The 17,378-nt window shown below is 35.4% G+C and overlaps 1 protein-coding gene and 1 long non-coding RNA gene across 2 annotated transcripts; both read left to right on the top strand.

Annotated features, from left to right (window-relative positions):
- Window positions 1-294: 294 nt before the first annotated feature.
- LOC132040791 (VIN3-like protein 2) lies at window positions 295-13,296 on the top strand. Its single transcript, XM_059431464.1, has 4 exons — window positions 295-493; window positions 4,428-5,106; window positions 11,223-11,542; window positions 11,732-13,296. The coding sequence occupies exons 1-4, from the start codon at window positions 472-474 to the stop codon at window positions 12,931-12,933; spliced, it is 2,223 nt and encodes a 740-aa protein (XP_059287447.1). The 5' UTR covers window positions 295-471; the 3' UTR covers window positions 12,934-13,296.
- A 1,070-nt stretch (window positions 13,297-14,366) lies between these two features.
- On the top strand, window positions 14,367-17,150 carry LOC132040599 (uncharacterized). Its single transcript, XR_009410724.1, has 2 exons — window positions 14,367-15,836; window positions 15,978-17,150. It is a non-coding gene; the product is annotated as an uncharacterized LOC132040599 (long non-coding RNA).
- The last annotated feature ends 228 nt before the right edge of the window (window positions 17,151-17,378 follow it).

The following is a 17,378-nucleotide window of genomic DNA, read 5'->3' as shown; positions in this document are numbered from 1 at the left end:
TTAAGTCAAAATAAGTCAAAAGCAATAAGTCAATCCAAACAGGCTCTTAGTGTTTGACTAAACTTTTAAAAAGTGCATTTAAAAGTATTTTCTTAGAAAATGCTTTTCAAAAAAATGCTTTTGTGGAGAAACTATTTTTTTAGCTTATGATGCTCCCCAAAAAAACTTATTTTTCTCCCAAAAACTCGACACACAACTAGTATAAGTCCTGTGAGGCACAACATAAAATTTCTCATCGCTTGTGACCCCAATTTCAATCCGCTTTATCTGGTATGTATTTCTATTCTCCACTCTCTCTTTCTTTCTTTAAACGCGCGTCTCTATGTGTGTGATTTTTCACGCCACATGAAAGTGATGACCAGTACGTAGTATCTATGTTTTTCTGTACATGTATCTCTTGATCTATATTTGGTCATAATTATATATATCTGATTGAAACTGTGGGTCTCAACTGCTCTAAGCTACAAAGCCATGGACGCTTCTTCCTTTGAAGGTAATTTCCTTTTTTCCCTGCCTAAACAATGGCGTATGATATAATTTCACAAGAATATTATTCCCTACAAATGGTTTATTACACTTTACTACGTGAAAGTCAAATCAAGTTTCAAGAATTCATCAAATTAAGCAAAAAACGAATTGGGACATAGGAAGTAGCTGTTATATTTCTGATCTGTCAGTTTATCATCTTGCTAATGTGTTACTGATATCTGAATGGTTTTAATTCCATCTATTTTTCTTCTTCTTATGATATTAATACTATTAATTTATATTATCTGTTGCATATTATAGTATGTGAAATTTAATTATTGTTTTATACGTACCGAGTTTTTTTTATTTTTTTTAAGTAACTGTGGTGTCCGCCCAGATTCTACGGATATCTCTCACTAGTCACAGGTACTAGGTAATTCTGTCCAGAAGTGAATCTAGGATTTCTATAATAGCGTTTGAAGAAAGGAGAAACAAAGTGCATTAAGTGGGAATTGATTCTTGTATCTCTTGGTGAATAACTAAGTTTTTAACCAAGTGCACCATTAAACCTTTTTGTAGCATCGGTGTCATCATGTAATATTAGATCAATTCAAGAAAATATGTACATAAAAATATCTAGTTTTGCGGAAAGATCATGGGTTCACATACCCCAAAATTTGCACATATATTCGCCCCCGACTCTGTCCACCAAGTCTAGGATAAATGGGAAGAAATCACCTAGTGTTTTTATCTCTGCTAAGATTTGAACCTAAGACCTCTTAGTTCTCAATCTACTTCATTGACCACCAGGCCACACCCTGGGGTGCATCAAAATAAAATTAGTTCTTCCTTATCAAAAAAAAAAAAGTTAGTTCTTGTTTTGTTTCTTCTCACATTGTGATTTTATTTTCCATTTTTTGTTTGTTTGGTTGGTTTGCTGAAAATGGGTGTTAGGATTGATGGTTACCTACTTACCTACTCTTCTGGGGTAAGTACAATTATTATATTTGGGAGATGTCAACAAAGTGATAACTATGCCATTTTCTTTGCCGACACTGTTGTGGTCCTTCATATTATACAATTTATAGAAAGGGATTACCTATGAAAAGAGTTGAATTATGGAGGTGATTCCTCCCTTATGATGATACAACCATATTATATGATCACTTTGGAATTAATCATGGAAATGGATTGCAGCTGTTATGTGAAGTCAACAATAAATAGCTAAATGTTATATTACCTTTTTTGTTCCCTTTTTTTTCCTGGGAAAATCACGCTCTATGTGTACTTGGAGAAAATATGTACACGCTTTAGCCCATATGTTGTGTTACCCGGTTTAGCCCATTTTTGTGTATAAGCACATTTTATACATTTTATACTAGGTTGATACATTATGTATAATGCTGTATAATATTGTATAAACTGAAAATATGGCTACGTGGCGTAATATTTATGTTGGGCTGTATATTTTTGAAAATTTCCCTTTATGCTTTAATCTCAAAGCTTCTACACTTGTACAAATGATCTTTCTGATTTTTTTTTTTCTTCTTAGGCAGTTATCCACAGAAAAAGGATTTTTTTTCATTTTTTGTGGGAGGGTGGATTTCTCCTGTGACTCTTTATCATGCAGGATATAATTACTATAGACTGGAGCTGGGAAATTATGCTTAATTGTATCCTGTTCTTTGGGGCAATTTATCTCCTGCTTTAATGTTGTATGATTTTGAACAGTGCAACTTAATTGTCTTTTTTTTTTCCCCTTATTATTATTGATTATTGATAAACAGTACATCTGTCTTAAAACTCTTTTTTTCTATACTACGGGTTTTCTCTCATTTTTCTTTTCACTTCTCTCTCTTTTACCCAGTCCTGCTAATATAATGAAAGAGGAGATTTATAGATGTGTTAATTATCATGACATAAACTTGTGAGTTATGTAATGGTTCTTTTGGAAAGAGCGAAAGAGCATAGACATGGAGACATTACAAGGGTAAGAAAGAAATGATACTGATTTATGCTTGGTAGATTTAATGTAGAGGATATAACTTTTGGTGAGAAGATCGATGAAAATTTATAGGGAGAGATACAATCACCAACAGATTGTCATCGGCGTGGAGAAGAAATGATTAAAAGGCCAAGGATAGTCATTTAGTGAATGCTTACAAAATAATGATTGAACATGAAATGTATAAATGGGAAAAGGAATATAATCAATGGATCGTTGGCAAGTGTTAGAACAATGAGAGTAGATATGGACGGATTTTCTATAACTTGTGGATTTGCACTAACTTATCCAAAAAAGAAATGATTAACACTAGAGTTCTGCTTTGAGCCTGTAGCTGTTTAGCTTATAATTATAGATGCACTAACATATTGTGTACAAGATTATGTTCTATGTGCATACTTTGCTGATAATGTTGGGTCTATTAAGAATTTTAGCTAGTGAGACAGTCAAAAGTTGGAATAATGGATACTTACTCAAAGGGAAGAGTGTTAAGGTAAGTAAAAGTAAGATAAAAATATATGGACTATGTAAGTATAGTACTATAAGAAGAATGATGTTGAGATGAGATTAGACCAGACTGTGGCATTTAAAATGCGGACATCTCAGATATATAAGTTCAGTCATCAGGAGAATGGGGTGAAGATGTAACATATCGAACTAAAACATGATGATTGAAATGGAGGAACGGTATGAGAGTGCGATGTGAATAGAAAGATATCTAACAAAGTGAAAGACAAGTTCTATAGACGGCTGTGAGACCAACGGTGTTACATAGGAATCAATCTTGGACCTTTAAGGCCCTACCATATCCTCAAAAGGAGCATAGTAAAAGTGTAGATAATAAGATGGATGTTCGGTCATAGATATATATAATATTAGATAATATTAGAAATGATCACATGTAATAGAGGGTACAAGTATCACACATGTAGGATAATACGAGGTTGTTTTTAGATGGTTTGATCATGTTTACTTGGAACTCCAAATGCACCGATCCAGAAAAATTAGAATTCACTGTGATAGAGAGTGCAATTAGCACTCATAGAGGATAAAATAAGAGGTTGGCTGACATGGTTTGACCTTGTCCTACTTAGACCGCCAAATGCACTCTCTGTAGATGCAACACTATGATAATTGAAGGTGTTAAAAGATCACGAAGTACTCTTAAATCACATGTAGGGACATTGTTTCAAAGAACATATGATCTCTTGAAATCAATGAGGGCTTAGCTCAGGATAGAAGGGAAGACCAACAATTTTTTAGAATCAAACGCAAATTTAGCTGAAAACAGAATACAATAGAAGCAAATGTCTCGTATAGGTGATACCAACTAATTTGGAACTTCAGATTAATGTTTAGTCGTAGTTATGCTTACATTATGTTCCATGTCTGCTTAGAGGCTTGTATTTATCTGTTTCGTCGTAAGTGTAAGATTTAGAGAATATCTAAGTGTAAGATTTAGAGAATATCTAATTTTTGACATCTCAAAATTTGCTTTAAAAATAAATATTTAGTTGTGGGACGAGATGGACCTAAATAGAGAAAAATGAATATGAGGATTCTTACAGCTGATCTACTAGTTTGGGATTAGTGAGATATTTGATCGATTGAGTGATCTCTCTATCTCTCCTATTACTTGCATTTGATTACACATGATGGATTGTCTTCACATTTTCTGGTGATCTGGTTGCAGTTGAAATATATTCCATCACTGAGGGAAGCCACAAGCAGTAAGAAAATTGAACAAAATTAACTTGAAGACCCTTCAAAAGTGAACTGAAGCTACAAAAATAATTTTAAAATACAAGATTTAAAGGAAAGAGAAGAATAGCAATGTCCCCGTTTGTATCACTATGGACTTGTCAAATGTACTTAGCTAACCATAGTGGTGTATATTAAATAGGAATTTACAAACCTGTTTGTTTGAAGTTCCCTTCCTGCTTTTTTGTTCTAGGTTTTGCACTTGATCCATCAAAGTGCAATAATTTGAGTATGGAGGAAAAGAGAGAATTAGTTTATGAATTAGCAAAGCGGTCACATGGTGCCCCTGAAATGCTGCAATCTTGGAGCCGTCAGGAGATTTTGCAGATATTATGTGCAGAGATGGGAAAAGAAAGAAAGTATACTGGATTGACAAAATTAAAAATAATAGAAAACCTTCTGAAAATTGTATCTGAGAAGAAATCATTGGAGCATGGAACTACATCTAATCTTGAAATGCAGCCTTCATCAGAGAGTGGCCAGAGGAGTTCCAAAAGGCAGAGAAAAGCTGAGCATCCAAGTCGTTTTCCTAGTGAGGCCAATACTTCTTCAACAACAAATATTGATGTTAGTTTAGCTAATGTTGTGTACTGCAAAAATTTGGCTTGCAGAGCTAAATTAAGTTGTGAAGATGCATTTTGCAAAAGGTGTTCATGTTGTATTTGCCGTAACTATGATGACAACAAGGACCCTAGTCTATGGTTGATTTGCAGCTCAGAGCCTCCTTTTCAAGGGGATTCATGTGGGATGTCATGCCACCTTGAGTGTGCAATTAAGCACGGAAAATCTGGTATTGCAACTGATAAATTAGACAAGGGCAATAACGGCACCTTTTATTGTGTATCCTGTGGAAAAGCTAATGATCTACTCAGGTAACTCTTTAGCCTTCTATCAGCTTTATCTGATATTTTATTTTTATGAATCCACAATAAGAAAGAAGATTTGTGTTTCATATGGCATCTGTATTTGTTCACATCCCTATTTTTTCTTTCTTTCTATTTTTCTGAAACTATGCGTACGGGCTGCCCTTTATGCGTATTATAGTTCTTTTTGATAAAAGTATTTCTATTAACATCAATGTTTTGGCTACTTAACTTTCATCTTGGGATTGGTATGCTGTGTTTGGGGAAAGAGTAACTCCATCAACATCAGATTTATCTTAGATCTCTGGACCATTTATCACAATAAATGCTCGACATGAGCATCCGAAAAGGCCTAATTGTGGAGAGTTCAGACGCAGTTTGCTCAACGTTTTCCTATTTTTTTTTTCCCGAATCACTTATGAGAATGTGAAGCTGTACATCATTGTGTGCACAGTTTTGCTAGCTTGAATGGAAGTGCACTTTGATATTAGTGTGTTAGTCAGAGTTGTAGTTCCTATGATTAGCCGATATGGGGTCTTTCATTGCCTTACAGGTTCAAATTAGAAATGAGAAGGTAATGATATATGGTATATGAAGTACCAATGAAGAATCATACCAAGGGCCTGTTTGGAAAGCCACCTGGTAATTGGAATTGGTGTAGTTACTAGGGTAGTAATTACACAATAGTGTAATTACGACGACCTGTTTGTTTGTCATAACGTAATTACAGTGTAATTACAAGCATCTTTGTTTGGTTGCAACACAGTTAGTTTAGTTTAAAAATAAAATTTAATTATAAAAAATTTAAAATTAATATTTAAAAATATTTGCCTTTATAAATGATATTACATTAGTTATTTAATAACACATTGTTTCTTTAAAATATATTAATTAATAATCATATATTTGTAACTAATATTGTAAAAAATAATTGATATGTATTTTCAAATTAATAATATTTAATTTTAATTAATTATAAAACTTAAAAAGAAGACATTTTTTGTGAGAATGTCATGGATTGGATGTTTGACAAAAAAAAAAACAATTTATAAATATAATACCATAACATTATTCAAATGTTTGACACAAAAAACCATCAACTGTAAGTGAAAAATAAACAACATGTAATGTGAAATAACAAGTCAATAGTACTAAAGCAAATAACTTAAAATTGAAAATATAACCTAAATTCAAGCGTAGAGCTATAGCTGTTTCACTTAAGAAAGAAATAGAAACAGAAACAAAGTACTTTTCTGGGTGCAGAGAACAGTCATGTTGGCAAAAGAAACAAAATACTTTTCTGGGTGCAGAGAACAGCCATATTGGATATCTCTGGAAGCTTTCTTCCTTATTGAAGTTAAGTTAGAAAAGGATGTTAGTGCATAATTGTGAAGAAAAGTAAATACGCTGAGCTGCTTGAAATTTGGACAAATACGATAAGATAATTAAGTGTTAAAAGTTTCTCTCTGGATCCAGTAGTTGTTATCTCGAAGTTCAGAAACGTAGTTCACCTTCATGAGTAATTTGTAGAAATTCGTTCAAGTCAGAACTTCCCTTGATTAACCACAATGTAATGGTACTATTCGATGTTCAAGTCTTTTATTTAGTCTAAAATAAGTGGTCGGGGAACAAGGCCATTCCTAAGCAAACATTGTTGAAAACTATTGTCAAGTGAAAATGAAGTTAAAACTTATTCATCCGGTAATATTTAGATGCTTTGAGGGATTGAAAGATCCAGTGAACAAATTAAAGCTTGTTTGCTGTGAGCCAGATTGTTTTCATAATTTTTCTTTTTCTTATATAAGTTTTCTGGTTTCTCATTATGAGTAAAAAAGATTCTTATGTTTTCATCGAAAGAAAGTGTTCGCTGATGGAGTGAGGTTGGTTGGAAGATGAATAGCTTGAGCGGTTTGAGACACATGCAGTGGTGGTCGAGGGCTTCCTATGACTTGAAACCAGCCAAGGAAAGATAATCAGATTAACATCTGTGGTCACCTTGGTGTGTAGCTCCGACTTTGCACATTTGGAGAAAGTGTCAAAGAAGATAGGGAGAGGAATCTGTAAATTGAGGCTTCAAACCTTGATTGCAGTTTCAATTTTGTTTTAATTATTAGAAGAGTTTTGTCCTTGTGTATCGTGTTGCAATTTTACAATCCTAAGCTTGTACTGATGATTGAGCTAGTGGCAGCCATGGGAGCTGACCTTCTCTTAGCTACGAGCTCAACCAGCTTGTTGTGGAGCTCCAAGCTCATCAGATTGGGCATATATTAACAATTTTGAAATTTGATGTCTAACATGTGCTTCAGATCCCCACTCGTGGGATTACACTGGGTATGTTGTTGTTGATGTCTAACATGTCTTTGAAAGATAAATGTATTGAGAACTTAAAATCACTCTTCTCTATTTTTTTTTTTTGACAAAGGAACTTCAAAGCCCATTATATGCAATGTTTCTAAATCAATCATGACACTGTGGCACAACCAAAGCTTTTTGACGCCTACTTTGTTCCTAGCCTTTTAGGTCCTATGAGTGCAATTTTTCCTTCTCGCTTTATTTTGCCAGTTTCTTTTTCTTCATTTTTGAAGCTTTAATCGTAGTCCTAGAGTTTAAAAGCTGTTTGTTACCTGTCGTTGGGTTCACCTTCGTAAGCGCATTGTGTCCCAATGTATTGGTGTGGTCTGTAATTGCTTATCTAATCCACCTACATAGTATGATTTGAGTTTGTGAGATAATTGTTTGTGTTGTCGCCAAAATGATCAACTAATTGTGGGTAATGGACTCTAAGGGTCAGATTTACGGCTCACTATGAGTCCTTGCTTTTTACCGTGTCAAAGGGGACTTCTAGGACTAATGGGGAAAGACCATTCTGACCAGATACCATTGGCAGCATGCCGGTTGTGCTGCCAAGGTTATTTGCCATTCATGAAAGTATGGATTCCTGTTGGGTGGGCAGTCATCTAGTACTTTTGCTGGTGGAAGGTAGCATCCCAGTGTAATTAATCGAGGTGCATGCAAGCTGGCTCTGAGACCACCGTAAAAAGGAAGAAGTATGGATTTGTGTATAGTTAATGAATCTGCTGATGGCAGATATATAGAGTATATTATATCGTGGACACTTCTAGCCTTTGCGAGGTCTAAATGTACTTCATAAGAATAACAAGTTTGACCTCCTAAGGGGAATATGGTTAGGGCTTGATTATCTGGATTTCTTTTTGTCTATGCTTGATATGTACTAACTGAAATTTGCATGACCGGGATATTAATTAATTGACTGGGACATCTAATGGAATAAATAAACAAGCAAATAAAAATAAAACTTGTTACATAGGATCACATGTATGAATTATGGAACAGGTATATAAATTTACTTCTCTGTATGAGTTTGGAAATAGTGTTTGAGAAACTCTTTCATCCAAAAAAGAATGATAGTTTACTGTTTAGGAAGTTGAACAGATTTTCTGACTACCATCTTTCCAAAGTTCAAACATCTTGTTAGATGTTTTACTTTTAGAATGTTATGGTTTATAGTACTTTCTGCTATATGTTGTTGAAACATTAAGTTGTTCCTAGAATTTTGACTTATTTTCCGGTTTCTCTGATGTGACATGCATATTGCTCATTGAATGTAAGCCTTCATTGAGACTTATGCTGGTTCAAAAATTGGGAAGCTGTGAGTCTTTGTCCCTCACTTCCTTTTGTGGACCTTATGGAAGGATAGATTTTGTAGATAATTTAATATCTCTTTGAGCTAGTTTGTAAAACAACCTCTATTTTTATGCAAAAATCTTTGCAGATGGGATTAAAGACCTTATACAGTTCACGAACACTACATTCCCAATTGGTTTTTGTTGTTTCCTCTTTTTTCCATTTTGTATGAGTGGAGGAAGTGTACTTTAATTCCAATTTATTAAAATAAAAGTGATAATCAAAGTTGTGTGAACTATCGTGGCATTAAATTTATGAGTCATATGATGGAACTCTGAGAAAGAGTGATAGAGCATAGACTTAGAGACACTACAAGAGTAATAGAGAACCAATTTGACCGAAGGCTATATTTTTGCGAAGAAGATTGATGGAAGTTTATCGTAAGAGGAAGAAAGATATGCACATGGTGTTCATTGACCAACATATGATAGAGTACAAAGAAAGGTTCTTTGGTGGGTGTTGGAGAAGAAAGGAATTCATATTAAATAATAAATATATAAATGTCATAAAAGACATGTATGAAAGAGTCTTCACTAGCGTGAGAACAATAGTAGGGGATGCGAAGGAGTTCTTGTAACCCTGGATTTACACCAAGGGTCGTCATTGAGCCCATACTAGTTTACCCTTGCTATGGATGAGCTAACCAACAAAATACATGATGAGGTCCCAAGGTGTATGTTATTTGCTAACGAATTGTGCTAATTGATGAAACCAGCGAGGGTGGCAACCACATAGTTGATCTATACAGAAGCTCTCTAACGAGCAAAGGTTTTAGGAGAAATAGATGTGAGACTGAATATGCATTGCAAGTTTAGTCGACACAGGTCGAGTGAAATTAGATGGGATAGCAATGCCCAAATGCAAACAATTTAGATATTAAGGTTCGTTGTAGGTGAATGGAACGACAGATGAAGATATTACTAATAGAATCAAAATCGGATAGTTGAAACGGAAAGTGTTACTCGCTTGGGTGTTATGTGATAGAGGGGTGCCTACCAAAGTGAAAGGTAAGTTCTACAGAACAGTTATAAGACTAACAATGCTTTATGAGTGTGAATGTTGGATCGCTAAAGTTCAACAGATTCACAAGAAAAATGTGGTAGAGATGCGGTGCTAAGATGGATGCGTGGTCATACAAGATTAGATAAGATTTTTGATTGGTTACAGGATTAGAAATGATAATATTTACGAGAAGGTTCAAGTAGCACACATCCAGGATAAAATGCCGGAAGGTTGCTTGAAATGATTTGGTCATGTCATGCGTTGACCTCCAGATGTACCATCTGTAGGTGTGCAGCCATTATAAAGGAAGGTGTTAAAAGAGGAAAAGGTATAAGTAAAATAACATGGAAGGTAGTTGTATCGAAGGACCTACAATCTTTGGGCATCCATGCAGACCTAGCGAAAGATAGGGCATAATGGATGAAAAATCTAGATAGCGATGCCTATTAGTTGAAAATATGTTCTAGACATGTTTGCACTTTTACTGTAGGCCCTATACTTTCTATTAGTGGTTTAGCATTTCAGAGATTTGTACGTTCAGAAAATATAGAGAACTTCTATTACTTTTTATTTGTATTTGCATAGTATTGGCATGACATGTGTTTTAATGGAGTAACATGATCAATGATGATTCATATAGTAAACCCCATCTTTTTCGGGACTGAGGTGTATTAATTGTTGTTGTTGTAGATTCTTGATGCTTTTTGTGCATCGGTGTGTTCCCTGAGGATGCTGATTATTATACATTATCTTAGTTGACAATTGACCTAATTATCCAACCTATTTCCCTTCGACTCTGCTACAAAATTACAGTTAATTACAGTGAACTATTTCCACCATTTGTCAGGATGATAATGAGGTGTGTTTCTTATGGAGGTTTTCCAATTTTTCCATGTTTGGTTGGTCAAAATGTTCTGGAAAACATTTTCTCTAGGAAAACAAGTTCCTTAAAAATGAGGAAAAATGACTTCCCTAATGGAAATAGGGAAAATAAGTCCACAAGTGACATTCCAAGTTTATTGTCTCCTCCACACCCACCCAATACCTCAGCCCCACCCCTTAACCGTCCTACCCCCCGCCACCCCTGAACCCCCACTCCCCACTTCATCCCACCCCCATAGCGTTTTGCTAGATTACATACAAATGCTCTTGGGATTATATTTTTTTGCGTACTTACCAAACACTAGAAAATAAGTAAGAAACCCATTTGTTTTCCAAGAAAACATTTTCCTTCATACCAAACACACCCTGAGTGGTTTAGTGAGATGGTTGTAGACCTATAAAGGATTAATGTCAAAGAACTAATGACATGTACATAAGCTTTTATTTATTGTGAGATACAGACCTGTATAATTAGAATGCAAGCGATGGTTATTATGTAGAACTAGAGATGTTTAAATTTTCTCCAATTCTTGCAGTTCTTTGAAAAAACAACTGATTACAGCAAGAGATACCAGGCGCGTAGACAATTTATGTTATAGGCTTTCGTTGAGCCAAAAAATTTCAGTTGGCGCCAAAAATTGCCAAAAGCTGTGTGAAGTTCTTGATGAAGCGGTGAAGAAGCTTGAAGAAGATGTAGGCCCTTTAACTGGTTTGCCTGTGAAGATGGCTAGAGGTATAGTGAACAGGCTCTCATTTGGCCCTGCTGTTCAGCAACTTTGTGGCGTGGCTGTTGAGTACATAGATGCCCTGCTCTCTGAGAGAGTGTCTGAAACGCCATCTAATGCTGAGATCAAAGGTAATACTCATTCTATTTTGTGGTCTGTTTGTGCAGTACAGAGATAGTCCTTATCTTTTTATTGATTCTGCAGAATCCCCATCTCTTCATGTGTTACTGTGATGCCTTTATTTGTTTTCTTTGTCTTATCTTGGTACTCATTTAAGTCTAGTGAAGTAATCGGCATTTACATGGGACTATATTTTGTAGATTGCAATGTGATGACATCAAAGCTTGTCAGATTTGAGGATGTCTTTACCTCATCTGTGACTGTTGTCTTGAGTTCTGAAGGGTCATCTATGGAGAATGTTGTTGGTTACACTTTTTGGCATCGGAAAGCTGATGAAATGGAATATCCAGTAGAACCAACTCGGACATTGTTTTCCCCTAACACTAGGTTTGTGCTCTCAGATCTGACGCCAGCTACAGATTATGTTCTCAAGATTGTGTCCCTTGATAGCAAAAGAGAACTGGGAATGTCTGAAGTTCAATTCTCCACCAGTAACGCTGGAAATGAATTGTCCGATCTGAACTTGAAAAGCTTAGAAGTTGAAAGAAGTCAAAGTCCACCAACGAATTGCAGCAACCTTTCTAATCCTTCTTCAGTGGAGGATGAAACTAATAACATTGTGCTCTGCTGCAATGAGGATGAGAACAGAGGGGATAATTGTCTTTCTTGTTGTGATAACACTGATAAAACAATTTCTACAGACTTGTGTTGCACCACAATCGCCTCCACTAGTAAAAGTCGTATAGGACATGCTGGAGAAATGGTATCTTTAGGTGATGAGGAAGATAGCATAGTGAAACTAAGCTCCTTGCCAAATACTGATGCTGTAAATGTTGAGAACAAGCAGTGTTCAGATGTTCAAACAACAGAAGAGACAAGCACTGATAATGGGTCAAATGCACCTCTCCAGACTGCCTTGGAATTTACACCATTTGTGGGTAGTGTGGAAGCTGGCTTACCCATTACACCCTGCAAGTTGGAGAATATGAAGGGCAGCCTCGGCAGGAAAGGAAAATCAGAACATTGCAGCAAGGATCTTCTTGATAATGGATCAGGGAAGGAGGATGGACCACAAGTTGGCAGCTCTTCGAAGAAGAGAGTTGGAGAATGGCATGAAGAATGTGCTGGAACTGGAGATAAGGATTTCGAGTATTATGTCAAAGTAGTTAGATGGTTAGAGTGTGATGGGCATATTGATAAAACATTCAGGCAGAAGTTCTTAACCTGGTATAGCTTAAGAGCTACACCACAGGATGTTAGGATTGTCAAGGCATTTGTTGATAACCTTATCGAAGATCCAGCATCACTTGCTGGCCAGCTGGTTGATACTTTCTCTGATGTTATTTCAAGCAAGAGATCTTCTGTAGTTCCTGCAGGCTTTTGCCTAAAGCTTTGGCATTAAAAGGATCAGAATGTGGATCCTCTATCTCTGCTTCAATATTTATAATTGCTGCTTAGCAAAACACAATTCTTTGGTTCCCAAATTGTCCGATGTGATTGTTAGTCGGTGGATCCTCTATCTCTGCTTCAATATTTATAATTGCTGCTTAGCAAAACACAATTCTTTGGTTCCCAAATTGTCCGATGTGATTGTTAGTCGATTCATATTCATATTTATGATGTAAACAATTAGACCTTTTATTTCTTCTTATAGGTTGGTTCTACCCAATTCATCCCACATTTCTCTCTGATGTTATGACTTTGGAATTGGAATGAAAGGGATCTTTGCTGTAAGATAATTTGAAATACAAAATCTGATTGGATATTTAGTTCTTTTATAGTAGAAATTGACTTAGGCTTGTTAACCATGAGCACTTTGAGATTCATCACAAGTAGTGCCTTTAGTTTGGACATCAAGAACTTGAATCTTTGGAAGAGAAACGTATGAAGGCCTTTGGTACGTGGTGCCTTGCAACTTCAAAATGTAAAAGCACTTTCTGAATAGAGCAGCCGTAGTCTTCCAAAGTTTTGGCAGAAGTACTTAAAGTGCAATTTATTCATTGTTTTCAAGTTTAAAAACCGTTTAGTTAATATTTCCTAGCTGGGATTCTGCTATGTTTTTAATTTTGGGCAAAGGGTCAATATTGCTCTTAGAGAAATGGAACGATTTTGCGCTCTGTTAAAAAATTGTCTCATTCCCATCTTTGCCATTATCAAAGTGACTCGATTTTGCTTTATGGACTAAGGATAACAGCTAAAGGGAAAATTTAGACTATTTGCAAAGTTCAACGGCAAATTCAATCCTTTTTTCTCTTTTCCCAAGATCTTTTACAGACAAGCCATTTAAATTTAACTGAGGTTATTAAGTGTTACTAAGAATATGTTTGGAAAGTCCTGTGTAATGTCCAAGCTGCCTAGTAATTATACAGCCTGGTTACACAATATAGTAATTACAATTGTTTGTTTGCTTGTCATGATGTAATTAATTGTAATTACTCGCGTCGTGTTTGGTCATGCATGTGTAATTACATAGCTAATATTTTTTTTCCTTCATATTAACATATAAATAAGTTTTATGTGTGACAAACATTTAGGTGGTGTAGTATTTATTATTATGCATTAATATATATTTTTTGTAAGAAATTATATTAAATAATTATAAGATAGTAAATAATATCATAAAAAGTAATTGATATCTTCCATTTAAATTATTTTATTTTTTATCTATATTAGAAATCACAGTTTAGGGGACGAACACTGCATCAAATAATGTACCAAATGCAAAGAATTGGACCATAAACGTGCGATAAACAAGGGGTATTTTGGTACTTTTCACTTTAATGGCAGGGCTTTCAAATTTACTAAGCAATTGACAAATACGTGTTCCCTCATCTTTCTCTTTCCCTCTATTCTTGTGCGTCTCCTTTGTCTCTCCATGGAGAACAAAAAAAAATCGCAGAAAATCTCAAATCAATAAATCCTAAATTCAAAGGTGACAAAGTTGCAGGCAACAACCCTTTTTGACGAATGAGAATGCTATTTATTCAGTCGCTGAAAATTACGGCTTTTTTACATTTATGGAGTGTACAATTTGAAGGAGAAGAAGAGAATCGAAAATTAAATTTGAGCGAATTGATGAGAAATTATAGAAGAGTGATTCCAGTTCCGAGCTGGTGGATCAATCTGGTGATGAAATTCACATTTATTGTTTTAAGAATATATTGCCCTTTTGATATTGATTTATGCTGATAGAGAAAGATCTCATAAGTCTTATCGTACTTAGCAAGTTTTGCTATGCTACTTCCAGTTTTCCTTCGCATCTGCACCCGGGATGCGTCATCGTGCACTATCCATTTTATATAGTTCATTTTCTATGTTGAAGCAGCACCATCAACTCTTTTGTCAAGGAAAATAAGGTGGTCCAGATGTCACTGAATTGAGCAGTATATGCAAACATCAACCTACAAGACAAGGCGACCTAATAATAAACAGAATTGAGTATTAGTATGTGTATGTGCGACATGTACGGGTGACGTATTCTACTACAAGAAGCAAAGGAAAAACAAAAAAGTGCAAGCCAAAGGAAAAGGAGACGGAGGAGAAAATACGAAGAAGAAGTTATTTTAGATGGATATGTAGTGCTTCGTTAGTTCTTTTCGATTTCTCATTGGGTCTTGCCCTTAGCGCAATATAGATGCTTATGAGGTCTCAGGTTCAATTTCCAGCAGAGACAAAAACACTAGGTGATTTCTTCCCATCTGTTCTAGCCTTGGAACAGAGTTACTTGGTACCTAATGGTGGTAGGAGGTGGCAGGTATCCTGTGGAATTAGTTAAGGTACGCTCACGGACACCGCGGTCAACAAAAATATACATGCTTAATTATAAATGCTGTAAATTGCTAAGAATTTGATGTGATGAAGAGCCTAATTAGGCTACCTATTGTGTTATAATTGTTTTGCATGCATATGAAACTATAGTTCTACTATTAAAACGCAACTTGCAATTGAAATCACTTACATTTCATAAATTTCTAAATAAAATTCTTGACTGCTAAGTTAGCTATGTGGGAAAACTGTGAAGATGAATATGTATTTATCAGGTATGGATTTGTAATGCTAAGCCTGTAATCACACTAGTTAATACACAATAATTTATTTGTTCGGCTTTGAACTTACCGGATACAATAGTTTCTCCAGCCTTCATTGAACTTCTGCAGCCACTTATTTGTAGAAATTATAATTTCAACTTTTTCCTTGGGTTAATAGTTTCATTAACTTAAGAAAATTCCTGACTTTTGTGCTTTATGTTCACATGGTTTTTGCAGGGCGTGCTTTACTATCTACATAAGATATTTTAGCCTTCAGGTAAAAATATAATGTTTAAAAGTTTGGTAATTCGCTGTGCAAGGGTACTTCATGAGGTTTTCTCAGAACGATATCATTTTCAGTTTTACTCTATTTCATGTTGTCACGTGTCAGTATGAGCTTATTGTTTTTATCTCCTAGGTGGTCTTCATAAAAATGTGAATTTCCATGGGTAAAGCAAGAATTTTCAGTCGATGGCTAATTGCCAAACATGTTATGAAGCTACATATGGAAAGTTCGGGTGGTTCTTATTATATTGAAACAAAAGAGAGCACATTGATTTGGCTTCATTAGATGATAGCTTCGTTTTGTTTCTAGCCAAGTAGAGCAGATGTTGGACCAACTTTGAAGTGTCTTGGAAAGATAATCTGTTACATTGAGAGCGGACAATTTATTGCAGAAGTTAAAAACTAAGATATGTCATATAATGTTTTTGGCATTTTCACCAATTTTCGTTCATGTGGCTCAGCATACTCCATCCATTGTCTGCTAAAACTAATAATTGACTACCCCTTCTTTCTTCATTCCTTTTGTTGAAGGGAAGAGATCATAAGTTTTATTCAAGAGTTTAGAAGTTTGTGGTTCTTAAATTTGAAAGAAGGGTATGTAAAGCTTTTTTGAAAATGATATAAAAGCTTCTCATATAATGACTGCTCTTCGTAAGGTCGGTCAAAGGTAAGCTCTCAAAGCTCATTATTTGAGCGGGCTGTTCACCTTGAAAACCATGCTCTGCTACACAGTCTAAAGTTTGCTTTTAACTACAACCTGATGCCTCTAGAGATCAATGTCGCCGCCACAGAGGTACTCACTTTACCCAAAAATATAATACTCTTTAATCACCCATTTTTTATGACTGCATGTTACTAATCAGGCAGCTGGCCATCCACCATTACATCATATCCCTGGGTTGGTCTTTCTAATCAATCAGAACATGAACCGATGTGAAGATCTTGAATACAAGAGTGGGTTTGCCTTCATGGAGAAGAGCCTCTTCGTTGCAAGCGGAACCCACTGCCACTTTTTGAGAACCACCAGAAGACATTCTGGATATTTTGACAAATAACCAACAGAGGACAACTATTGTCTCTATGGTCTCTAGCGCTCCACGGCAGGAACAACAACGCGCTTCCCGACAGCATATGTTGCCACTTTGTTTAGCCACTTTAGTAGAAGATAAGCATCCTTTGCATGATCAACAATTTTGTAATGAGGATTCTCCATCGTCAATAGCTTTAAATACTTGTACTACCGTGATGTCTCACTCACACCGTGCTTCCTGCAGATTTTTTATTAAGTAGTAAAATTTCTTCTCATAAGTCATGACCAAAGAAAAAAGAAAAGGAAGACCATTTGTAGAAAATTGAAGCTCCTGCAGAAGATTAAATTTCAAATGTGTGTCGGAGAATTGACGTGTTGGAAGCTCTTTAAGCATTTGCATTTTTGTATTCATAGCGTTCTTGCATCTATAAAGTCAGTGCTCACGTGCAATTATTTTCTGAAGATAATGCTATGTAACCTTGATTTAGTATGATGCAATTTTAT

This window comes from Lycium ferocissimum, chromosome 12 (genome assembly GCF_029784015.1).
Source record: "Lycium ferocissimum isolate CSIRO_LF1 chromosome 12, AGI_CSIRO_Lferr_CH_V1, whole genome shotgun sequence".
Taxonomy (NCBI): Eukaryota; Viridiplantae; Streptophyta; class Magnoliopsida; order Solanales; family Solanaceae; genus Lycium; species Lycium ferocissimum.
Note: the sequence above shows the minus strand (reverse complement) of the source record. Positions and strands in the feature narration are given on the sequence as shown.

Excerpts from the sequence above, each read along its gene's own strand:
- LOC132040791 (XM_059431464.1), top strand. The coding sequence starts at position 472 with ATGGACGCTTCTTCCTTTGAAG. Across the intron at positions 5,107-11,222 it reads AAAGCTAATGATCTACTCAG|TTCTTTGAAAAAACAACTGA; the intron begins GTAACTCTTTAG and ends CAATTCTTGCAG. Across the intron at positions 11,543-11,731 it reads ATCTAATGCTGAGATCAAAG|ATTGCAATGTGATGACATCA; the intron begins GTAATACTCATT and ends TATATTTTGTAG.